Source organism: Astyanax mexicanus, chromosome 1 (assembly GCF_023375975.1).
Source record: "Astyanax mexicanus isolate ESR-SI-001 chromosome 1, AstMex3_surface, whole genome shotgun sequence".
In the NCBI taxonomy this organism is placed as follows: Eukaryota; Metazoa; Chordata; class Actinopteri; order Characiformes; family Acestrorhamphidae; genus Astyanax; species Astyanax mexicanus.
The window spans coordinates 21634312-21660702 of NC_064408.1; the positions used below are offsets into that span (position 1 = coordinate 21634312).

At 35.9% G+C, this 26391-nt stretch overlaps 1 protein-coding gene across 3 annotated transcripts; it reads left to right on the forward strand.

Moving 5' to 3' along the window:
- Window positions 1-26080, forward strand: rabl6a (RAB, member RAS oncogene family-like 6a). 3 transcript variants are annotated; one of them, XM_022667752.2, is made up of 16 exons: window positions 1-160; window positions 2580-3031; window positions 6590-6724; window positions 7393-7440; window positions 11007-11059; window positions 11731-11822; window positions 12215-12355; window positions 12652-12757; window positions 14338-14441; window positions 15489-15865; window positions 18712-18877; window positions 20475-20681; window positions 21382-21622; window positions 22706-22889; window positions 22959-23014; window positions 24659-26080. In XM_022667752.2, exons 2-16 carry the CDS (start codon window positions 2902-2904, stop codon window positions 24845-24847), a joined length of 2229 nt encoding a protein of 742 aa, XP_022523473.2. In that variant the 5' UTR covers window positions 1-160; window positions 2580-2901; the 3' UTR covers window positions 24848-26080. The 3 variants fall into 3 exon arrangements, with proteins under 3 accessions (XP_022523473.2, XP_022523471.2, XP_022523470.2); XM_022667750.2 differs by having other exon boundaries at window positions 2-214; window positions 22703-22889; XM_022667749.2 differs by having other exon boundaries at window positions 2-160; window positions 22703-22889.
- The last annotated feature ends 311 nt before the right edge of the window (window positions 26081-26391 follow it).

Sequence of the window (26391 nt, forward strand, 5' to 3'; positions counted from 1 at the left end):
ACAGATGAAGCCCTCCTCTCTCATCACTGAGCTCTCCGGCATTCCCTGGGAATGATGATGATGCTACGGAAATGCTGGGACACTAGTAGAGAGTAAACGATGCTGTGAGGAATTCAGGCCGGAATGCGAGTCCGTGGGCCAGATGAAGACCGTCAGTGAGGTGACTGCCTTTAAAACAGTGTCTCTCCGCGGACGGGCTGCCGGGGTTTGTAAGGTTAGCTGGTCTGAATTGGAGACGGTGACACGTAGCCCAGCAGTAGCCTAGATAACGCTATGAGTCCAGTTACAGTGTGTATCAGCTGCTGCTGCTGCTGCTGTGTTCTGCTAGCTAACGCCTTCTTTAGATGTTTTTTGAGCTGAAATGAAATGGGTTACTGCACTGACAATGAGTTCAGAGAGCTGAAGAGACAGACAGCTGTTAGGCTTACGTAAGATACACTCAGCTATGTAGCTGAATATCCTGCTCGGTGTGGACGGCACGAGCTGAATTCCCAGGCGAGCCGTTTACCGGAGGAAGTGTTTAAAAATAACGGCTGTTTTTGCGTTAACTGAATGTGGGCGGCTGCAGTAACGTTCGTATAACGTTAATATTTATTTCAGGTTTTTTTAACGTTTATCGCAGTCAGGTCACAGAAAGCTATGTTTGTGTGTTTTAAGGTGTATTAACTAACGTTAGCTAGGGTTACCATCTAGTTAACGTTAGCTTAGTTAACTAAGTTAGCTGTATGTTAAGCCGTTTTAGCCTAAATTTACACCTTTAACAAACGTTAGCTAGTTAACCCAACTGCACTGACGTTATTGTAACATTAATGTTTATTTCAACACAGGTTTTTAAACGTTTAGTGCAGTCAGGTCACATAAAGCTCTGTTAATGTGCTTTTAAAGTGTATTAACTAGCTAGGGTCACTAGTTAGCTAGCTAGGTTAGTTAACTCGCTAATTTATGTGGCAAGCTGTTTTAGCCTAAATGTAACGTACACCTTTAGCTAGCTATTTAATCCAACTATTTCTATTTCTTCTATTTAAGCATGACCTAAAAGCTTATATGATAAGGAACATTACTGAAAAGCATAATTGAAATATTAAAAAAATACATTTAAGTAAATCAAAATATGTCAAAAAATGTCAAAATATAATGAATAAAATCATAAAGTTGTTTCTTTTCTGAACTTTATTTTAAAATCAGTATTTATTTAATACAATTCAATTCCTTTAAACCTTTAGTCTCGTTATGTTAATTTCGTTAAGTTAACTATGTCTAGTTTTTATGTCCATTTTCAAACATGCATAGTTTGGGTTGATTCCTGTTACTGATCTGGAATTATTAAGTGGAGTAGAGAGTGAACAGGCAGCTTCTCCAACTGTCCTGTAGAAGATTTTAAAGCCCTTAAATTTTCAGAATGTAAATAAGTTATTTTACTACAGAAAAAGGGGTTTGTATCACCTACACCTGTAGCCTGTATACAGGTCAAAGCATGTTAAGGGGTTAACCCAAATAACCTAAGTTAGTTACCTTAACCTAGTTTGTTTTTTTACTTGGCTACAGATTACTGTAAATTAATGTGTTAGGGTGAAACTCATTTTAGATATCACTATGATTTGTTTTGCTATTAATAATATCGGAACTAACTAACCTAGGTCACATATGTCACCTAGTTAGCTAACTTATAAATTCATTCTGACTAGAAATAATATAGGTTCATTAGATTAGCGGTTAGTGGTATGAAAACGTTTTTCCTTTATAAATCATTGGTTGTTCAGATCAGCAACTTCAGTTAAATACATCATATAGCAGACGGACACAGTGATATTTGAAAAGTAAAATAATTTTTTTATGATTTACAGAAAGTGTGCAATAATTATTTAAACAAAATTAGTCAGGTGCATAAATTTGGGCCAGAAAAATAATCAGTATTTAGTAGATCTTCCTTTTGCAGAAATAACAGCCACTAAACGATTCCTATAGCTTCTGGTTGTAGTCATATTGTACCATTCTTCTTTGTAAAAGATCTCCAGAGTCAGGTTTTATGGTTTCTGTGCCCAAATGTTTTCATACCACTGTAGGTAAATTCTAAGACAACATATTCTTAATATAATTTTGTATAATTTTTTATATATTGACTGCCACAAAAAACATATGACAGTTATTAAGGCTGTTTAAAATTGGAAAAGCTATTCAAATTGCCTACGTCATATTTTATTTTGACTAATTTTGGAATAATAAATTAGTTTAAGTGACATAGGCCATTACCCAAAAGGGGTAGAATCATATTGCAATATGATTTTAGTCTCAGGTATCTGTTTAGTAGCTGATGTCTTATCTGTGTCTGTTAGTAAAAGACTGCATTGTAAAGACTGTATTATATTTGTAAAAAGGCCTTGTATCTATTGCTGATTTTATTTTAAGCAAAAACCGTTGGCCTTATGTGTCTGATCCATATTATATCGCTACGTTTAACACTTTCTAAAAATATAGTTCAGTCAAGTAGAAACAAAACGAACCCTTGTTCAAGCATTTTAGTACGATTTGTGTCTGGTTCTATTTGTCTGAATGCCATCACCCTTTTTTTCTCCCTCCAGATGGTACCAGCAGGAGGTGGTGGACATGGTGTCAGTTAACATTAGCCAGCCAGCCAGCTAGCTATCTATCTATCTAACTGTTTTCAGCAGTCAGAATGGTTCATAGAATTCTGTACTGGCTCCTATAAACAATTTATCCAATTTATCCTATCCCTTGTTGGCCTAGCCACAGTTAGCTAACTAACCTTGTGAAAACCTAGCAAATGTCCATCAGAATGAGTTAGAGATGAACATTGCTAGTGCTTTTTAGAATTAGCCATCTAAAAAGAAAATAGTCGCTACTTTTGAAAGGATATTGTAGGGACTGACACATTGGGTCAAGATGTTCACCGCTCTGAAGAAGCTTGTGGGATCTGAAGCGGGCCAGTTCCGGGACAGGAACATACCCGCTGGCCTGCAGTCCATGAACCAGAGTCTACAGAGGCGCTTTGCCAAGGGTGTACAATACAACAGTGAGTATAAGTGGTGTTTTAGCACTCTTTTGCAAAACGAGTTTGCCACGGAATATTGCTTACTTTGCATCTAATGTGTATATCAATATATATTGTTGCTGATAAAGTGATGTTAGCTTTCAGTATCAGTGATTTTTTGGGGGCTGGAAGTCTAGCTTCTTGATAGTTAAAGAGGTTATAAAGATGGTCATCCAAGTGGAAACATAGCCTGTATGCTGGTCTGCCTGTCTGATAAGGTCAGGGAACAACTTATCTGGTTTATCTGCATAGGGTATTTTTTCACTTTAGTTTAATTGATAGCTGGTATATCTTGAACAAGCTGATCACGCTGGTAGACCAACTAAATTGTTAAACTTGTAAATCTCTATGCTGGTCAAGACTGAGCATACCATATTAATACCAGATTAAGCACAGTTTCTATAAAACTATGAAGGAGAATAATTAAAATCTGCCAGTCCAAGATGCTTATAATATATTTGATCGCTTAAAAAATAAGCCTTAAAACCAAATTAGAACTTGTTCAGATTAAGACAAATAAAAAGGCCCGGGCTCTTAAGTTTATAAGTACCTGTCAGGGTGCATGAAGTGTCAGAAAATTTAAGTGTGGCTATTTGCTGCTGAACTGTAGTCTCATCAGTACTGTCTAATAGATCCTGTTGTGAACTGGTTACTCGCAGAGCAGTTTGCTCTATGTGGTGATCTAAAAAATGCATGAATGATATATGATCAGGCCAACTGGCCTATTTTTCCATTCGCCTGTAGTTTCTACCTGGTGTTTTTGTCTTGGCCACCTGTATGCTCCTTCAGGGGCAGCATTCCTTATTTTAATACCTGCAGTGGAGCAAACACAGAATTTAGTGTATTATATACACATGATAGTATTATGTTACATTCCTAAAGGTTGTTTATATAAGTTTACAAAATCTCATGCATTTGCTACTCATTTTTTGTAATGCAAGATCAGTGTTTTGTAAACACATTTATGTATGTAAACAAATGTATTTATACAGAGGAATTTGTGACCAATGCAAATATCAGATATTAACAGTGTTGGGAGTAACGGCGTTAAAACTAACGGCGTTACTAACGCCGTTACTTTTTTTCAGTAACGAGTAATCTAACTAATTACTATGACTGTAACTATAACGCCGTTACCATTTCCGACACCCCTTACTGCACGTTACTTTAGCAGCTCTATGAACTTTTTTTATTTATTTCGCTTTGCCCTGGTTAACCCCTCCTCTGTCCGGTGAACTTGAGCTTCTGGCCGCTGTGCCTGTGGTTTGGCGTGGTGAAGTGAGGCACAATTGTGACGATTTGCGTGCTCTAATCAATTCAGTGATTGCCGTGGACAACCCAAGTTCCGAATTAAGGACGTTAAGCTCTTTTTAGCTGCTCCGGTTTTTGTGGTGCTGCTGCTTTCTATTTTAGAGCTTAGATTCTCTGCCCGAATCCCACCTGACCTGAGGACCGACCCGAAATCAGGCTCCTATTTTTATTTTATATAAAGCTCTGGTGTGATAATCACAATGTTGCTAAGTAACCAATTATTATTGTTCACTAAAGCGAACGAAATAGCGAAAATTGAAAGTGAAAAACATTTGTGTTAACTGAATCTAATAAAAACGGTAATTAAAAGGAAAAAACATAACTATCTCGAACTGTATTTTGTGTTTATAAAACTAACTAAAACGAACTGAAATTACTGATAGAATACCCTCATTTTTGTGTTTAATTTATTTATAAGCACTGTTGTACAGCGGAGTTGTACAGCGGGAGTTGTTGTGCCGAGCGCGCGGCACTCGTGGTCCGTTAGTTCTTGTGTAAAGCGCTCGCGCTAGCAAGCCCGCCCTAAAATGAACAGAAAAAAATAAAAACAAAATAAAATTAAACTATAATAAAAATGAAAACTGTAATCACGTAGCTCTGGGCGCACGTGAACGCCTCCGCGTTTGACTTGCAGCATTGTGTGTAGCTGTTCTTAAAGATCATTTAAATTAAATAATAGTTCTATGCTTCTATGTTACAGTGTTAATTAACATAATTCTGATTATATTTCGCTCATTCAATCAGCCCGAAAACAGACAGTTTATGGGGCGGATCGGGTCAGGCTCATAATGACAGTTTATGGTTCGGGCTTGGGCAGAATGTGCACGGGCTCCGGCTGGGTCGGATTTTTTGGGCATGATCTAAGCTCTATTCTCTTTTGGTGAAGCTGTTATATTAATACCATTTTAACGGGCATTAAATTGTTGTTTTTGTCCATTATTTTGTTTTATATATACATATTTCTTTTGAGTGTGGCTTGGTTTGTTAAATTTCATCCCCAGACGCGTTTTTCCGCTTTTTTCGGTATTACAAGTTTTAGTAATTTTCTTTGGTTGTGTGGAGAATTTCGTTTTATTTTTTTGAAATTCGTTAGATTATATTTTTGTCAACATTTTGGGTTTATTTTCGTTTGTTATTTTTTGTTATTTTTCTAATAATAATAGTAAATGCATAATTGATTTCCTTTTTTTTGACGGGCGAATAATAAAAAGTAACGCAATAGTTACTTTTACTGGTAACTAATTACTTTTATAGTGGAGTAACTCCGTTAGTAACTCAGTTACTTTTTTGGAGAAGTAACGAGTAACTATAACTAATTACTTTTTCAAAGTAACGTGCCCAACACTGGATATTAACCATACAATTAAAATATTACAAAACAGGGACCCAGTGTTGCCAGAGCAAAATAAATGGGTTATATCATACTAGTGCAAATATTGATAGTAATTTGTTTGCTCCCAATGGGTTCTTTTTGCAATGATGATAAGATTCTGATCCCTGTGCATCCAAAATATGTTAAATATGTTCCAGTCATATTTCACCACTTTTTTATGCTGTAGAATTAAACAGGCTGTTCAGAAATTCAACAGGAAATAGGATAAATAAGCTTTAAATAAAGTCTTTTGCTTTAAGCACGACACCAGTTCCTGGTATATCTGTCCTCTAATGACATTATCATTGTTATAATCATTATATTTTTTTAAACTAGATGTAGATTTAATGTGTATCTAATGTTTATCTAATGTTGACTCATTTAGCTATGATCTAAATTTCAGACGTGCCTTGAGATGACAAGCTTCTTTTAATCTATTTATTTATTTCACCAGTGTCTTTATACTGTAGACTAAAATAGCCCACCTAGGAGATCGCTGAGACGATGAAAATGTGTCAAATGCAGTTCAGCAGCATCAATATTAACATGCTTTTTTAAGCTACTTACTTTTCCAGAATATGTGCCTCATAAGATGAATACAGGCCCTCCTGCATTTATTTTATGTCCAGTCAGAACGGCCAAAGTCTTGCATGTTATTAAGGGTCCCAATTTGTTTAAATTGTTGTTTTGTTAAACGTAAGTGTTGCTTTCTATTTGAATAGTCGCAGATTATTTCTGTATCTTCTCAGGGCGTTGTGCTTAATATCTGTTATCACTGAGAATAAAAATTGCTCAGGAATGTATTTGTCTCTGCATTTATGTGCTCGTACTAAAAACACATTTTACATTTTCCTCAGTGAAAATTGTAATCCGTGGAGACCGGAACACTGGCAAGAGTGCCCTGTGGCATCGTCTCCAGGGGAAGAAGTTTATTGAGGAGTACATCCCCACACAGGAGATCCAGGTCACCAGCATTCACTGGAACTACAAAAGTGAGTAATGAACCTTTTGCACAAAACCTGTGGTTTCCTCTGGTTAAACACAATCAGTGTAAAATAATCCCTTTACTGATACAGAAGTGATGTATCACTTCTGACATGTTTTATCACTATGGATTAGCAGCCACATTTATGGCTATTTAGTATGAATATTTTACTTTTTTCTTTGTTTAGGTAGTTCTAGGTAACTTAATAGCATTTTCTGTTTCACACGTTTTTTTTGTAATGTTTGTCTTTTTAAAGGAAGGATAAACATTTGAGCGAATGCTGTGTTAACAGGCTCATGTTGCTAAACGATTTGCTGTTTATAGATAAATACGGCATATAACATCTAGATATGGCTTCTACTATGTGCTTAAGCACTATTATAATGTGACATGTCAATTACCCTTTAATTAATTGTATTTGCTTTCTGGGAGAGTCCCACCGTGTGTGGCACACTGCTGGTTTCTTAGATAATCTTAAAATACTGCATGAAATGCAGTTATTGACTGTGTATTTCTTCTTCAAAGAAAGAAGCTAGTGGTGAAATTCACCTCTAGATTGAATCTGTCGCTTTGGCCATTAAGTTGGGTTAGATAAATTAGATGAATTCTACAGTAGTTTCTGTTTGGAGTATGATTCATGACAGGCTGTTACACCATCTTCTGCTCTATTCACAGCGACAGACGATGTGGTGAAAGTGGAAGTCTGGGATGTGGTGGATAAAGGTAAGCCTTTATAGTATCAACTAGAATCCAGCAAAGATCAAAATACCACTTCAGTTTTTGAGTCAGTTTCTCTGATTTTGCTGTTGTTTCTCCCAAATTCTAAATAAGAAATACTGCCATTTAGAGTTTTTTTTGTAGAAAATGAGAAATGGCTGAAATAACAAAGATGCAGAGCTTTCAGACCTCAAATAATGCAAAAAAAAAAGGTAATATTTATACATTTCAGAAATCAAAATTTGGTGGAATTACCCCGGTTTTTATCCATCTTGGCATTTTCTCCTCCACCAGTCTTACATACTGCTTTTGGATAACTTCTTTGGAAAAATTCAAGCAGTTCAGGTTGGTTTGATGGCTTGTGATCATCCATCTTCCTCTTGATTATATTCCAGAGGTTTTCAATTTGGTAAAATTAAAGAAACTCATCATTTTCAAGTGGTCTCTTATTTTTGGGTGGTGTCTTGAACAGGGATTAAGCCTAGTCCCTGACTAAATTTTCCTTTCTGTGGGAAATCTCTAGTAAAAAATGACTAGTTTTAATCCCTGTTTGGGAAACTGCCCCTTTGTGTACAGTTGTTTAAATAATTTAAAATCTCTAAAATGGGTTTGGTTTGATGTGAAATATTGCATTTGTCATCTTGTCCCTACTTTGCGATACCTTTAGGACAAAAGATTCCTCTGCCCGAGGGCGTAGGTGAGCACAGCACAGTGTGTCCTGTAGTAGCAAAACGATCTATATTTGCAGTGTCTTTTCTTCCTCCTTTTTATTACTCAGCTGTGATTGTGTGTGTGATAAACATTAGAAGGACTGTACTGTATGCTTGCTATGATGAGTTTTAATGTAAGCATACAGAACAACATTTTTCTCTCTTTTTCTGTATTAAAGGAATATTCCAGTATTTTTCAACCTAAGTGCTCACATTTGCTGCATATGGAAATTGTTAGAGATGCATATTTACCTTTTTTTTTTTTCCTCCCCCCTTCAACAAATTTTTGTATTTTGTATACTTGCCAATACCATGTAGAACTACGCAATCATCAACATTATGTGATAGGATGGTTGTTAGTGTAAAGTAGTGTTATTCAGCAGTTGAGATTTTGAATTATGATGTGACCGATTCAGAATATATTAACATTTATTTCCAAACAAGCATATTTTTAAGAAATTATGCTCAGAATAAAAAAAAGAGATTACTTTTACTTTATAGACGTATGTTTATTACACCAACATGATCATGTGATGTCAGGACCACATGATTATTAAGTGTTCTCTCTCTTTCTCATTCTTTTGCTTGTGCCATCTCTTGTGCTGTGAATCTAGGATTGAAGATAAATAACTTGTGACTGGGCACATAACAAGTACCAGTATTGGTATTTATGCATCTCTAATAATTCTGATACGTTTCCCTGTACTATGTGTAAATAGTGTGTAATAGTGGAGACGGTAATGATAATGCTTTCCACAAAAAAATTAAAGAGGCAGTAGTGTAAATTGTGTAAAAAAAAAATAAAAATAATAATAATAGATCTCTATAGGGCAGCAGTTGTGTTTCTAATTGTTACTGCTTCTTTCTATCATTATCTGTACGTTTTCACAGAATGTCTATATATACAGTGCTTTCAGTCAATGAGTTTTTGTTTCTTGTCTGTGTACAGGGAAACTCTCATTTTTTTATGATTATAATCAGTGATAACACAGAGGCCACAGACAGATTAGGTTGAAAAATATAAACCTTCTCTTTTTAAGCGTGTTTAGAATTGTCCTGTATTTTGGTTGCAAATGTCTTTCTTTTGTAGTAGTTATGATTTTCTTCAAATACTGAGTATAAGAGTATTTATAAATGATCTGGCTTTAGTTTTAAAATGTACAATATTAAGAGATTCATGTTGTATGTTAATATAAGCTGTTTAGCAACAATTTATTTCTTTCCAAACATGCAGTCTGTATATGGAAACTAAACTAAAACATAAAATAACTTAAGCTTTGAATATAAAATATTGTTTTGTGATGTAAAGAACAAATGCATTTTCACACACAATAAAAGTTTGTGGACATGTTCTACTTTTGTACATCATACACAAATGCTGCCAGTAGAATAAGTCCATTAAAGGCTCATTCTAAAGTAACCATGAATGTCAGAGCAAGTAGCTGGAAGTGGATGTCTAGCACTGAATCAGCAGAATCAGTATACAAAGTAGAAATGCAGAATCAGCATACAAAGTACAAAAACTAAACCATTTATTTTTGTTAAAGCAAATACTTTTATACCTATGTGGAAGTTTTTTTTTTTATCTCAATCATTATGTCAGTGACTTTTATAATTGGAGCTCTTGAATCAATATTTAAATGATAAAAAAATTAATCTCTGTAAGAGACAGAGATGTGCAGGCAACTGGAACAAACATCAGCACAAAAGCTGTGCATCTGGAGCTTCATGGCTGAGCAGATGCACATAAAGTGGTGTAAAGCACGCTACTGGACTGTGGATTAATGAATGTGACTGTCTGACAGATACTAGCAGAACTTGATAGTGCCAGCAGTAAAGTTTACTGGAGGAGGAATAATGCTCTGGGGCTGTTTTTGTGGGTTTACCGGCCCAGACAAAGTTATAATCTTCCAACATTGTGGCTCCAATGTGGGTAAGCCCTTTCCAGTTTCAGCATGACTGTATCCCAGTTCACATAGTGAGATCTATAGAACTCTGACCTCAGCTCCACTGAACAATATTAGAATGATTGGGAATGTCAATAACATGCCGAGCCTTTTTCGATCATCATTATCTAAACTCACATGATCTTTTGACTGCATGGACAGAGATTTCCACAACACATAATCTTCTGCAAGGCCTCCATATTAATGCCCATGGCTTTGGAATTGGATGTCCATCAAGCTCAAATAGGTGCAATTATAATTATAAGTGTCCACATATATTTGGGCTAAATTGTATTGTAAGATATGGGCCTTTAATATTTTCTTTAGGGAAGACATTTAGACATTAGAAAAGTTTTGCTGAGTTTTTTTTACACATGCTTTATATGTGTGTCTTATAACGGCTTGATATGAATCATGGAAATTAATTAAGCATTATACACTTCAACATTAAATATAGGCAAAAGAAAAAAAAAACTTTTCAAACTTTAAAATGTATTAGTAAATAAAAGATGATCACCACCTAACTTATCCCCAACTCATCCCACAAGGATATATAGAATTTATTTCCTTCTGTTACTTTAAATGTGTGCAGTTTTTAGGAAACCTGTTTTTAGTCAAATTTCTGTAGTTTACTTCCACATCCATACGTTGTGTTTCTTATGAATTTAAAGTTAATATAGCTGTTGGCCTAGATGAAACTGGTTTTGGATGAAACATTTTGAGTAATTTTCTTTTCGTTCTGTAGTGTATTACTGTGCAATATCATTAATTTTACATTACAGCCTTAATTAATAGTTTATAGAAAACAGGCTGTCTTACACACTTAATACTCTCAAGTTGCTTTTCAGAGGCTTTGATGGTTGTGCAGAAGTGCAGTGATTTCTTTCTAACTTCTGTTTTTTTTTAAATACTGCAGGGAAAGGTAAAAAACGTGGAGAGAATTTGAAGCTTGAAAACGAACCTCAAGAGGTAGGAAACTGCCCCTTCAATTTCCATTGGTACTTATTCTTAAGCTTTTATGGAATGTGCACAAATACAGACATGGTTACAGTGAATGCTGGGAGGTTCATCGAAATACTTTAACTGTTTTAATGTGATTTTCAAAATGGGAAAGTTGAGATTGCATATCTGAGCATATAGAACCTGCCACATTTCGCTAACTGAAATAAAGAGTACATTATAATGATAATATTTTTGCAGCTTGTGTTTTTGCTCTTAAGCTGAAAGTAAGGTTGAAATGTGCTGCTTGCTATTATTAAAAATAGCTCAATAATCTTTTTTGTTTTTATAGTGGTTTTGTTGTGCTTGCACTATTTTGAGTTCCTTGCCAAAAAGTGTAAACAAAACAGCTTGCATTTTTGATAGCTTTAAATTGTGCTCTTTGTTACTATTAGAGAAAAAATAATATATTTAAAGAATACCAAGATTTAAAAAACATTGCACAGCCATAGTCTTAGTAGACATAACCCACCTAACTTCTGAATCCCTATTTATTAAATTACATTATTGAAGACCCTATATTCCACTGCCATTGACTTGCTGTTTACCTAACTGTAGTTAATTATCATTTATTTATTCAAATATGTAGTGCATGATGGACCAAAGCCTCAGATACACAAGTGTTTTTTTCCCCCCTTCAGTCAGAAACAGAGATGGCCCTAGATGCGGAGTTTCTGGATGTATACAAGAACTGCAATGGGGTGATCATGATGTTTGACATAACTAAGCAGTGGTAAGAAAAATAATTGCTTTTATGTATCCATCTCACTTTCTACTTGTGTTTACTTGTATTTTTCTTAGATATTTAATCTTTTTTTTTTTCGACGTTCTTGTTTCGGTAAAAGGCAAACAGTAATAATAAATATACTTACACCAGACATCTTTCCTACTTTTAGTGCTTTTATACAAGGAAAATGTATGACACTCCACCCAAATAACACCTGTTCTGTGGTGTGGTGGTTCTGTGGGGTCCTGACTCCTGATCATTGTAGGGGTGTGAATGGAGGATAATAATGTATGCAGAGAAACAGTTTGCAGCTGAACGCACTTAAAGGGCAATTTACAATAAACTGTTCGTTATTGTTTTCTTTATTGTTTATCTTTTTTACTTTTTTCCCACCAAAGGACTTTTAACTACATTATGAGAGAGTTGCCCAAGGTGCCCACACACGTCCCTGTATGTGTACTGGGTAACCAGCGGGACATGGGTGAACACCGGGTCATCCTACCTGACGACATCAGAGACTTTATCAACAACCTCAACAGGTGAGTTCTGCGAACCACATGGGTTTTTATTATGGTAGTTGTTCTACATAGTGTTTCTATTCTTAGTGGTGCTAATGTTATGGCTGATTGGTTTATAAACATTGGAAAATAGATACAATTCTGTAACATAATCTACGATCTGGCTAATGATAATGTCTGATACTGCTGCCCCTCCACGTGCTAAACTAATCTCGTCTAAGTACTTAAGTTAACTATTTATAATGAGTCAATCAGAGGAGGAGAGGTTGTTATTACACCCAGCCTCTCACTGACCCTGCTGTCTTGTCTAATTGCAGACCTCCTGGCTCCTCCTACATTCATTATGCAGAGTCCTCCATGAAGAATGGCTTCGGTCTCAAATACTTGCACCGCTTCTTTAACATCCCCTTCCTACAGTTGCAGGTCAGGATCATGGTGAAACATTTGTGTTTTTGAGTAGTTCAGATGAGAAGTTCTTGAGTTAACATCATTTAAATACTACACAATAATAGTAAGTGAGACTAACTCAAAAATTATAACTAGAGAATTGATTTAGGTGTGTTATAACAAACTCTAACAAACTACTTCTAACCTCATTTCCTTCTTCCCCTCCTCTACTTCTCTATCCCATTATTTCCCTTTGACCTCCTTTAGGCCCTATCTAAAGATGTTTTTACCTTCTATTACTTTTGTACTTACTATTGTAAGTCGCTTTGGACAAAAGTGTCTGCCAAATGTAATTTTATTGAACTTTATATTCAGTTGTTTCAATAAAATGTGGTAATCTTTAAGTCTTAAGTTTTGTTAGGGCACTCTTGATGAATTAAACTCACACCTTTTTGATTGGCTCCTGGTAGCATCTATTGAATACTGACTTTGCATTTCCCCTCATTTGCCATCAGTGTGTGGCCTTCCCCCAAGGTACCGTCTTTATTTTTGAAAGATTAAAAATAGTTTATTAAGGAATGAAAGCCTAAAACATTTTTTGCTTATTCACCTTCAATTGAGAATTAAATAGAAATTAATTTATTATTCAAGTGTAAAGACTTTTTTTTCCAAACTTTGAAGTTTGTTGTTAAAAGATTATTATGACACAGATCTACATTTCAGCCTACATTTCTATATGTTTATTTTTATTAATAACATTCAGTCATGATGGAAAAAATATAGTCATGTTGCCCACTTCTAATATCACCGTATTTCTGTCAAAAATAAAGGATGTTCTTTGAACCAGTGCCTTCAGAACCACTATTGGACATTCCAAATTAGAAGTTTTGATAGATTTTTTACTCTGATTGATTGACTCAGGTTTACAGCCATATTACAGGCTGTGGTAGAGTCATATTACAGGACTCTCACAATTGATGTGCTTCCTGCTTCACTAGAATTACATAGTACAGTTAGAAGAGTGCTAAGCCTGAAGTAGCAACTAAATGTGATTCTCACTACCACACGTCAGTGGAGCATCAACATTATTTAGAAGCTGATCAATTAAGGTAAAAATGCTGCATAATGTTTTATTAACCATAGCTACATATCAATTAAATTCACTTTCATTTTTTATAACTCTGATCTTAATCTTCCCCCAAAACCTACACAATGCCATAGTCCTAACCTAACCCTAACACTGTTGAAATTTACCTGAAAAAATATTTGAGCCTAAGTGTACTATCCAAATAAAGTGAGGCATTAATACTTACAGATACTCACATATAAATATTAGTCAGCTCATTTCTTATACAGATATTAGTGAAGCAAAGAGTAAAAACAAACCTTGACAAGCTTGTGGAAGGCACCAAATGACTGTGTACAGCATGTGTGCCACTGATCAAGAACAAATTGAATCTGGGATTATTGAAATGTTATGTAGGTCACGCTGGACACTGGTTTTAAGCAAAGTGGTAAGCAGCTATAAAATTCGATTGAGATATGATTTATGTTCTGTATATTGTGTTGATTGCTTTTTGTTTACTGATCTTAAAGGTGTGCTTTTCCTACTGCAGAGGGAGACGCTCTTACGACAGCTGGAGACCAATCAACTTGATATTGATGCAACTCTGGAGGAGCTTAATGTGCAGCAGGAGACAGAAGACCAGAACTATGACATGTAAGCTGCAAGCATGTAGTAGCACGGTGCAAGGTTTCAGGAAGGCTGATTTAGGAATGATTGACAATATATACACTCATCTTAAAAAAATACAGCTCTGGACAAAATAAGAGACCACATAAAAATAATGAGTTTCTTTGATTTTACCAAATTGAAAAACAAATTCTTGAACCAGGAGTGGCATAAAGTTATCCAAAAGCAGTGTGTAAGACGGGTGGAGGAGAACATGCCAAGATGCATGAAAACTGTGATTAAATACCAGGGTTATTCCACCAAATATTGATTTATGACCTCTTATATTTATTATGAAAATGAAATTGTTTTCTTTGCGTTATTTGAGGTCAGAAAGCTTTTAATCTTTTATATTCTTATTTTCTGCAAATAAATGCTCTAAATGACAATATTCTTATTTGGAATTTGGGAGATTTTATTTGGAATTTGGGAGAATTGTTGTCCGTAGTTTATAGAATAAAACCACAACGTTCATTTTGCTGAAACATACACCTTTAAATAGCAAAATCAGAAGAAAAAAAATGATTCAGAAACTAAAGAGGTCTCTTATTTTTCCAGACCAGTAGATATATTCAGAAGTAAATGTCTGATTGCAATTGTATTTAGAAGATAATTGAGCTACACTCCTAGTGTGTAAAGCATGTATAACACTACATGGTAGATGTGTCTTCCAAAAATCCTTTCAATGTAGTTTTAATGTCTTTATGCAGTTCCTGCAGATTTTACAGTTAGTTGAGTGTTAATAGCCTGTCCAGAATCATCTTGCACATTTTCAATTGGGGCTAGATCTGGCTATTCTTCCAATTGTTTGAATTGTGTTTACACTCTTTTCTCCAAGGCATACTTTAAGTGCATATCTCACAATGTCAAAAGTACGCACCAAGGTTTATCCTTGTTGGTTGATTACTTCTGGGTGCCACTATTTTTTTTTTTTTTTTTTGAAAATGAGTGTATTTAGATTCATAGCCAAACCCACAGATTTAGGTATTAGATGTTGAGTGCTGCCATTAAAATGGACCACTGCTGTGTTTTCAGTTTCATCGACATGATGGAGGCACGGAAAGCCTATGGATCTCCAGCTCCCTCTAACAGCCAGAGCCCTTCCTCTGGGTCCCAGTCCCCCATAGTCTTGCCTGGTGCTGCCTCCCCTAGTAACTCTAGCCCTAGCACACCCCAGGCACCTCTGCCTATGCCTCCCCAGCCCCAACTACAGCCTCATCCAGACAGCCATCCTGTACAACCCCCAGTTCAGTCCCCAGCACCCCCGGTGCCCAAGAGCCAACCTCCCTTGCAATCCATAGAACCCCCTGTTTCTCCACAAGCAGCCCAAGCGGCTCCACCTGCTCAGAAACGAGGCTTCATTTCCCGGCTGTTTGGATCTGCAACACCAGAGACTCCTCCAGACAAACCAGGTAGAACTATACACATGAGATGGAGATACCGAAATATAAAATATATGAAACTGCATGTCTCTTCATTCCGGCCTACCAATTTTATTATTAAAGTTCATTTTCATCTTTTATGTTAATTGATAATATTTTGTGTATAGTTCTTTGACAATCTCTTTTCTTATGTTTTTGTTATATTATTTTTTATATTTTAAAAATACAGTATCCAGTAATTTTTGCCAGGCAAAGCCTAGGTAAACCCATACACAACAAGTGTGTAGCTCAGCATACTAGATATAGGATAGAGATGAGTTGCTGTGTAAATCTCATTGCGAATACTGTGGCAGAGTAGATCAATAAGCAGTCATAACATTTATAATCAGCTGTGCATCAAAGTGTGAGAGTTCAATGTATATTCACTAGCAGTCCTCAGACATAAACAAATGCTCAACTTGCTTTATTTGTTGCAGCAATAAATGACAGATTAAAAGTGACGGAAGAACTACTCTTATAAAAGACTCAATGTCCAAGAATACTACTGGAGATAAATTCCAGAAGCTGCATGATGTCATTGATCATAGAGTATCTGTCACAAGTATCTTTTTTTAATGTTTTCTTTCTTTATTTTTTTTTTTCTACATTGTATATTTAATATTGAAGAAGTCAAAACTATAAAGGAACACGTATGCAATTATGAAGTAAACAAAAACAAGTCAAAATATGCTTTACATTCTTCAAAGTCTCACCTTTTGCTTTGCTCACTTTTGGCTGATTATCTCAGTCAGCTTCGTGAGGTAGAATATGAAATGTTTCTCCAGCTGTCTTTTTTTCCCCTTTATTTTAAATCACATATTAATATGACATCAGGTTTTTTTTTACATGTTACAGCAGTGTAGATTGCATCACTATGAGATTCATCTTTTACATTTGTATCAAAGCCAAGAAAGAAAAGAAATATTAATAAAAAAAGAAATATAAGGACAACCATATCTTGCACAGAACATGGGGTGCAGTTACAAATTATGCAAATGATGAGCATTTCTGGGAAATATATATATATATTTTTTTATTATTTCCACTTCTTCCAAATTCCTTCAAATGTATTACTCTGAAGCCTAATGGTGAAGGTTATTCTTAGATAGATTTCATAAATTACATTACCGGTATACTAATTCCCAATTGATGGTGTTTCAGGTTTAAGCCATTTCTCCAGCTGTCTTACAGGAAAGAACACCACATTTTAAAAAGCACTTTAAGAGTAAGATGAGGGACTTCAGTGTTTCCTTTTACAGTATAATCTCTATGTATGCTGAATACTAATGAAGCAGTTGTAAAAAACTTCAGAGAGCTGCTGCATTGCAGAACCTTATTGAGTGGTTGCGAAAGTCAGGGCGGCGAAGCCGAGATGTAAATTGTCAGTGTCCTTATCCAGAAACACTGCTTAGTTCTCTGCATTGCTCCTACTGAGGATCATGCTTCCTAAAATAAGAATAGAAACATCACATCATGAAATACTTTTTTTATACTTTTATATTCATCTGTCATTAAAATCTTAGTATTGATTATATAACAAAAAATAAATTAGGTGTTTTTATCTGATAAATGAAGTCAGTATAATATGCTTGAAGCAGTTTTTTGTTAAATATGCTTAAAGTAATGGGATGAAATGGATACTGATACGGGTGGACAGTTTTATTATAATTATCTTTTTACAGCTGGCCAGTGCTGTGATTACTGTGATGTTCTTGCATTTAGACCACCACTGACTGTTTAAAAGGAGCCCACATGACATCCTGTTCAAGCTAGATCTAAATGAGGACGCCCTCTGTAGGTCAGGAAAAGAATCTGATAATTAAATCTTGCTCCTCAACAACACCCCTGACACAGCCAAACATGACTGACATGAACAAGTGCCCCTGTAGGTGCTAGCTCGTGTTTATTAAATCAACATTAAGTCAACAGTCTTGACCTTTTGTGGTTGATTGAATTTGACAGACACTTTGCAGACTCTGATGCAAAATGGATTTATTTGTCGTGGTGCAGCTTTAGGTTCTCTTAGGCAGTGGTTCTGGTGCACTTTGTTAAATTAGTGTATGTAGATGCATATCCAAGCCATATATCAGAATAGTGTAAAAAAAAAAAAAAAAGTTGTATATAATGTATCGTATTGTGCGCAATAATATTGCCAACATTTTTGATTATCGTGAACGATATTATATCCTGAAATATTGTGCCATATAACCCAACCTTAATTATCATATCAGGGCATCAGGGTACTTTTTTGCTGCTTTTAGCAACAGAAACATTCCCATGATATATCTAATAGAGACAGATTATATCTGTCCAGTATCTTTTATTTTACTTTAATCCTGGATATATGGAGATATTTGGAGTGCATTATTAGTATTGACATTAGTATGACATTCTGGATCATTGACTTCTGTTACAAATCTGATAAAATTCTTGTATTTTCTCAGTTAGGGGTGTGCCATATAATATCATATACAATAAATACATTTTGTTGCAGTAAAGTATTCTTTCTTTATTTTTTTTTAATTGAGTGTTTTGTCATATCACCAAGAGTATTGTTATTGCGAAATTACCATGCATTATCGTGATATAATTTTAGGGCCATATAACCCACCCCTAGTATCATGCTAATTTTGTTTTGTTATACATTATTTACAGTACAATGTATAATATATAGAGTGAACACTACCATTTTGACCAGCCCTAGTACTAAACCATTTATGTCTTCTTTTTTTTTTTTTTAACTGTTCAATTAAATCCACTGATCATCAAATAGGGGAATATAATACTTGTAGATATATAGATGTTTGCTTGACCACATGGTTTCTTCTACTCTGTAGAAACAGCAGCCTGTGAGACCCCCAAGCCCTCCTCAGGAAAGGTGCAAAACGTGGATGACTTTGTACCAGAGGTGGGACTGGACCGGGGCTTTCTGGAGGACAGTGGAGAGGCAGCCAAATCTAAGAAAAAAACTCCAGCTGCAGCTCCTAATCAGGACAGTGACAGGCATGTTATCCACACATACATATTATAAGTGCAAACTTCCTGCTACTATTATCAAGTGATTCCATAATTGTATCATTTTCACTATTTACTACTACTTTCAATAGATTTTTGTCAAGCAAAATCCATTTATTTTAACTTTACTTCTCAGTGTTCAAGTATATACTTTTGGGGCTGCAAGTGGTTCAGCAGGCTAAGCGCTATGATCGGAAGATCACTAGTTCGAATCCTGGTCTTGCAGCTTGCCATTAGCCTCCAGAGCCCTTAGAGCATAATAGGCCTTGCTCTCCCTTGGTGGGTAGATGGGGCTCTTTCCCCTCATCACTCCAAAGGGTGATGTTGATCAGCACAAGGCATCTGTGAGCTGATGTATTGGAACTGATTCGCTGCGCTTTCCTCCGAGTGCGTTGTGATGCTACTCGGCAAAGCTGCATCAGCAGTAGTATGAAAAAAAGCGGCGGCTGACTTCACACTTGTCAAAGGAGCCCTGTGCCAGTTTTCACCCCCTTGTGTTGTGGTTGAATGGGTGGGACAGTTGGCCTAGCTAAATTGGGGGGAAAAAATAGGAGAAATTTTTAAATCTTTAAAAAAAAAAAAAAGGTTATTCTTCTGGGTGTGCACTTGAGCTATACTTAAAAATCAATATTTTTTATTGTTATATAATGTTACAAAATGTTAACAATCAACACATCCTCAAAGCTGCGATACTATCTTAAATTATAGCAAATTCAAATTGTATTACTTGTGTGCAGCAGTGGAGAGATTTTTTTGACGTATTGCACTCTCTCATTACTTGTCCACATGCAGAGCGTATTTGTGTAATTGTGTGGCTGGCTAATGGAATTAAATGAAGATTAAGTGCCCCAGCATTGCCCCCTGGGGTATGCCCACTGCAGTTTGGGAACCACTGCTCTAAATTAAATGACTCAGATCAGGATCAAGAGCACAAAAAAGGACATGGTCAGGCAATACCTTTTTTCCTCTTTGCTGAGACAGTGCAGTAGTTTTTAAATGTTTTCCAGTGTTAAAGAGAGGTCACCACTTTAGGACTATAGAGTAGTTCATGACTACACGCATCATAAAACCCTTTGAAAGGGTAGTGCTGACAAACTCTTAAGGACTGCACAGACTAAGCAATGTGCTGGCCTGACTTAAGGCAGATTTATGCTTCTGCATCAAATCTACACTCTAGCCTATGCTGTAGTTTGACACGCACCTCCTGAGAAATGTACAGTAACTACACAGTGCAGTGATGCACATTTAAAGCAACTGTGGTCTGTCTGCTGAGCATTGTATTCCCACCTTCACATTTCTGCTTTTAACTGATGTTTTGGTGAAGTATTGATGAACAACACAGATACACCAACGCACAAGTATAAATGCTCACAGTTGCAGAGACTAGGACATTGCACTGACGTGCCATGTGCCACTGACATGCCACAGGACTAGAATTAAGTCTGATTACACTTGCTGATTCAATAAAAGGATGTTTTATTTGTATACACTCTGATTTGTGCTAATAATGTAGTAAACATTATTCATTTATTGTAACTACTCTGACATAACATTTTAACTCCTTTTATTTCATGTTAAAATTCAGTGATGGAGAAGGAAGAGGTGGGAATCCACTGGTCTCCGGTTTCCAGGATGATTTGGACCCAGATGATCAAGCGGCGTCCCAGCCAAGGAATAAAGCAGCAGCCCCAAGCTCAGGCATTACCCTAACCAGCGATGAAGAAGACGAGAGGCAGCCTGCGTCTACTGCTGCTCAAAACAAGGACTTCTGCACTAGTATTGACACAAAAGGGTAGGATATTTTATGCTTATGAGTTATAAGAATATTGTGTTTATATAAAATGTTTTCTATGCCTCCGAATTAAAAAAAATTATGTTAATGTTGCTGCATCCCAAATTGTAACTTAGTGAGACAACTACTCTAATGAGTGCAATCTATTAGTAACTACTTTTGAAACACTGTTATTAGTAACTACTTTTGAAACACTGTGTAGTGTGGTGATATGTCGTTTGGGACACAGCCCCTCTAAACTAAAGCATGAGTTAAAAGAAATATCTGCATATCTGCATGAAAACTTACCCATAGTTAAGTGAGCAGATGTGGAAATGAAGTATGTGCAGTGTTAAATTTTTTATGAGGTCTAAAAACATTTTTGACTCTTTTTTTTTTTGTATTATTTGCTAGTTACTGTAAACATGACTAAGGCTCTAAAAGAGGCCTTAAATTTTAATAAAATGTGTGACCTTCATTTTTTAACAGCACTGATGTTCCACTGTTGTTGTTTTTTTAGCATAAATTCTAAATAAATAAATGCAACATTTAATAGTGTTACATCTTAATATACAGGCCTTTTTTACTCTACTTCAATGAAATGCTATCTAATGATTCTATAACAGATTATACAATTTTTATGTTTCTTATAACTGAAACAATGATGAAAAAAATATATATTTCTTAGTTGATCTAACCTGTGCATGTATCTGTTTTAAAGATCCACAGTCAATTCATCTAAGGAGCAGTGGTCCAAGCCTAAACCAGCTGAAAGACCCCACAGCCTAAAAACAGTGTCCCACTCTCCAGTGCAGCAGCATACTCGTAAGCCAGGGGGCGCAGTTGAGGCACAGTCTTCTGATTCTGAAGAGGATGGTCAGAAGGCTCAGCAGATACTTTCTTTTGTTATGGACGATCCAGACTTTGAGGGCACGGACCTTGGCATTCCTACAACAAAGAAGGTAACGCAAAAAATGTTAAATGCTCAATGTCCACAAATGAATAGAGGATATCAATGGTAGAACCTTCACACTTGCTGCAGCAACAGCCTTTACTACAACCCCATATTAGACACATTAGAAGTTTGGGCAATACTTTAAAGATGTTTTAGCATTGAGAATTTCAAAAAGATTTTTAGCATATCATTATTCCTGCAAACGCATCTTTTAGTGTTGAAAGTAGGAATAGCAAGTTTTATTAATATAGTAAATTTTAGTAAATAGAAACATTAATTCTTTTTTTTTTTTTTTTTTTGCATTTTTCTATTATATTCCAGTTTTAATGTAACTAGGTAAGATTTACACTGTGGGGAAACTTTTGATGCATTTATCTGTTGCTAGCATTAATACGTTTAGGTACTGATGGTTCATGATTAGATCTATATCATGAATACTAACCCAGCCTTCCCACAGGTATTGGTTGAAGGTTCCTCATTTGAAACAATTCCACTGCTCTACACGGGGGATTTCCACCGCACTAAAAACCTCATTTACTTACATAAAAAACATACAGCAAACAACATACAGCTGAATTTGAGTTGTATTTTTTACATTCATGTTCAAGGGAGTCAGAACATTTCAATCATAATAAAACAAAAAAATTAAATTGAACGTCGCTAATGTTTTTTTCATCATTACAAGCAGCATCACATTAAAACAGTAACTCAAAGCACTACCTCCAGGTGACACTTGGCACTGGGCATGGTGACTTCAGGCTCTGGTGTGTGGCTGCTCTGAAACATCCAAACCCATGGAGATTTTACAAGCTAAATGTTCACAATTAAACTGCTGTGTCAGAAATTTGTGCACCATAGTGATGCAGCCTCTAATTATAAGGGGTGTATTTGGTAAGAAGCCTTTTGTAGAAGTTTATTTCATTTTCCATTCCAATTTGTGTATCCATGATCAGCAGCTGTAGTCTTCATCTTTCCTCATTCTCTTTTCAGGACGTTACAGTTTGCTTTGACAGAGATGAGGAAATTAATTTCACTCTCTTTCCACATTTCTTTTTTCTTCTTCCTGCTACACGATTTCAATTCAAAGCAGTCCTTCGCCGGACGAGATGACTTATCTGAGAAATCAGACGATGGGTTTGTATTAGCTGGGTTTGCAGATCCCCCGAAAATCAACCCTTCCCCCTTCAAGAGCCTCAACAGTGACATTGATCTGTTTGACCTGGGGTTTGAAGAGAGCACACCTAAGAGCAAAGACAGCAGTGAGGACCAAGAAGGTAGGCTTCATCTTGTCTGTTCTCTGTGTGGGTTATTGCACAATTCTGACACAATATTTTATCTTACAGAAGACAGCAGATCTGTCACAAAAGATAAGAAGAAGAAGAAAAAGAAAGATAAAGAGGTAAGGTTGACTTAAGAAATAGAATTGTAGGGTGTTTTCACACCAGCACTATTTGGTCCAGTTAAAACGGACTCTGGTATAGCAAATCTGATCTTAAACACCGTGTTTAAAAGTTCAGACGCAATTTTTATGCATTCAGTTTTAAAGTAGCTTCACACTGCACAACTACTCATGCTAGTCTGGAACACAGAACCTTCTTGTGGTACTTTTTTTCACTTTCTTGCTCCCATGCCAGACAGCTCTGACCAATTAAAAGGGGTGCATTTTGGTAAGTTTGGTAAGAGGGAGAAAATGCTCCAAGTAAACAGTTTTTACTACCAACTCCAACATAATAAGCCCAGTTTCAACCACAATCTTTTGTTGTATGAGAAGAAAGTCAACTCATTTAAATATTTCAGAGCAAGGGACTCATTGCTGCAGTAAAGCAGTCCTTCAGATTGTGTGAAAATGTCATGATGAATGGACCAATAGAAATGCACTTAAATTAAAAAATATTTTTACATTGAATTCCATTAAACATTACCTTTTTGGACATCCATATTTTTCTTTGTACAGTGACAATAAATTACATTTAGGGCAGAACCTCTTTCAAGACATTCAAAGAGAGCTGGTCTGGGGTTGAGTATTGGGTCAACAGCACCCCCTTTTGGCCAGAGCTCATAAAACTCTATAGCCTGAAATACAGCTCTGGAAAAATTGGGACCACTTAAGTTTCTGAATGAGTTTCTCTTATTTTGCTCTTTATAGGTATATGTGTGATTACAATGGACATTGTTGTTTTATTCTATAAACCACAGACAACATTTCTCCCAAATAACAAATAAAAATATTGTAATTTAGAGCATTTATTTGCAGAAAATGAGAAATGGTACAAAAACTCAAGCAGTTCTGCTTGGTTTGATGGCCTGTGATCATCTATCTTCCTCTTGATTATATTCTAGAGGTTTTCAATTTGGTTAAATCAAAGAAAAATATCATCATGTTTGGTCTCTTATTTTTTTCCAGAGCTGTATATGCTTTCACTAGATAAGAGGTTTTGTATTATTGGGAAGTACCGGTAGTTATTTTACTACATTAGTAACATAAATAAAAGCACAGTATAAACCAATTAGGTATAAATTTGGTAGTATGCCATTTTTTAAAATATTATGTACAGGATCTAGGTGTATCCATTAGGGGTGGGCGATATGGCTCTAAAATAATATCACGATATTTCAGGGTATTTTTGCGATAACGATATACTTGGCGATATAGGAAAATCCAAAATAATCCATTCATTTCAGGAATATAGTATAATAGTATAACAGAATAGTCATAATGTTGCAAAATAAATAATATAGCATAAAATAATATAATGCAGCAAATAATATTGCAGAATATTTAGTGCATGCATATAAACTGCAAACTAAAACAATTATACAATAAATACACCTAAAGCTTCACAGTAAATAATAGACTACTTTGAAGACAGAACAGCCCTATTATCACGATATGGATTTTTAATATCATGATATTTCTGTGTCACGATATATTGTATACGATATAATATTGCCCACCCCTAGTATCCATCTATCTTGACTACAAATAAAGAATGAAGGTGTAAATGTTTGTTTTATTCATTAATTATTTTATTTCATCATCTAGGAGGATGAGAGGAGCAGTAAGAAACGCCACAAACACAAGAAAAAGGAGAAAGAGGAGTCTGGGACAGTTGATGAGAAAGAGAAGAAGAAAAAGAAATCCAAGAGTAAGAAATCTGGAAATGTAGATGATCTGGAGGCCTTCCTTTCCGGAGGCAAGAGTGAGGGAGGAGGAGACTACGAGGAACTGTAGAAGTCCAACAGTCTCACTTTCATCATCAAAGACGACGGTCAGATTTAAGTCATGGCTGGATACTTGTCTGTCATTCCAGCTTTTCTGATTTTACTTCTCTGAGTTGAAACCATTTCCGTTATCTCTGATCTTCTTCTCCGTTTTCAGCTGTGCAGGTTTACTGTGAGCGGCAGTAACTAGCTGCACTGATGTTCATTGTGTTTAATCATCATGTCTGTTATTTATTCTTCAACTTTTCAAGCAATTCTTTAAGACAAGCCTCAGCCCTGTTCAGCTGTATCAGCTATTTATGTACGGTGAATGGATGTGAAATACACTTTAGGATTATATACATGCACACACTAACAGATTCACACACACACACACACACACACACACATGCACACAACACTAGACCCTCAGCGGTTATTCATGGTTTTGGAATAAGGAGAACTCCTCTTGCTGCTTTTAAGGAAGATTAAGAATATTAATTTATGTCTGCCCATCTGTTTCACTGAGCAATGCTGGAACAGAACTTACAGTCAAGATTGTACACAAGGACTTGGTGGAACTTTACACTACTCACATTTGCTTTGTCATTTTGTTTGAGCGTGAGAGTGTGTTTGTGATTGTATAACGTGTGTTTCTTTACCTGAACATGCAATGTTTAAATTTTTACTTTCAGTATTCACATTCAGTGTCTTCCAGGAAAGAATAGTACACTAAAAATCATACAAACGGCCAGAAACATATTTTACGCAAGTACCGTTTGCATATTTACCAGATGGGGTGCCGTTGTGGGTGCCAAAGCTGCCTTGAACTGCTACCATAGTCCTGAGTAAGAGTATCTGGTAGAACTGATTCCCTTCTGCTACACCATCATCCCTTAATACTAATACAATCAATCAGTAAAGCAGCTCACAGTCAGTCCTGTACTGTCTGCTCCACATGTTTACAGACTCTCTGATTGGTCCTCTGTCGCCCCCTTGAGTACTGGATGTTTGAACCACCAAACTACAGTGAGAAAGCACTTTGAATTTGAATGACCTTGTGTCAGCAATGCATTGGCCAAGTGTTGCCATTTGCATTGTGTGCTTGTGTTAAGTATGTTTCTGGCCTTAGTCCATCAACAGAATTACTAGATAAGTACAGCTGGCTTCAGAAATCTATCTTGTTTTGCTGCAATTCTCGCTGTTGATGCCTTATAAGGTGGTCTGCGTTAACACTAAACATTGTGATGAAAACTTAAGTTCCCACTATTGGTTCCACTGCAAATTATTGCTTTGTATTTCTATGTTTGCTTCAATATTATTGCAGCCAGCTATCCACCAAATTGTCATTAACATTATAGATACTAACATGTCAACGGTCATAGGACTGGGACTGGTTTTTACTTGTGTTTACTCTCAGATAGCTTTCTGACCACACAAACAATTCTAGCCAGATGGCAAATGTTACAATCATTACCACCCTCTGCGCTGTCCACTGTGGGCGGTAATGTCTGTTTGACGTATTACTGTTGTTAAATGCCTGCACAAATTCAGAATTGAATGATGTGTCCCGCA

Bases quoted from the DNA above. Each gene is read 5' to 3' on its own strand.
- rabl6a (XM_022667750.2), top strand. From the start codon at position 2,902: ATGTTCACCGCTCTGAAGAAGCTTGTGGGATCTGAAGCGGGCCAGTTC. The intron at 3,032-6,589 runs GTGAGTATAAGT...CATTTTCCTCAG, and splicing joins CAAGGGTGTACAATACAACA to TGAAAATTGTAATCCGTGGA. The intron at 20,682-21,381 runs GTAGGATATTTT...TCTGTTTTAAAG, and splicing joins ACTAGTATTGACACAAAAGG to ATCCACAGTCAATTCATCTA.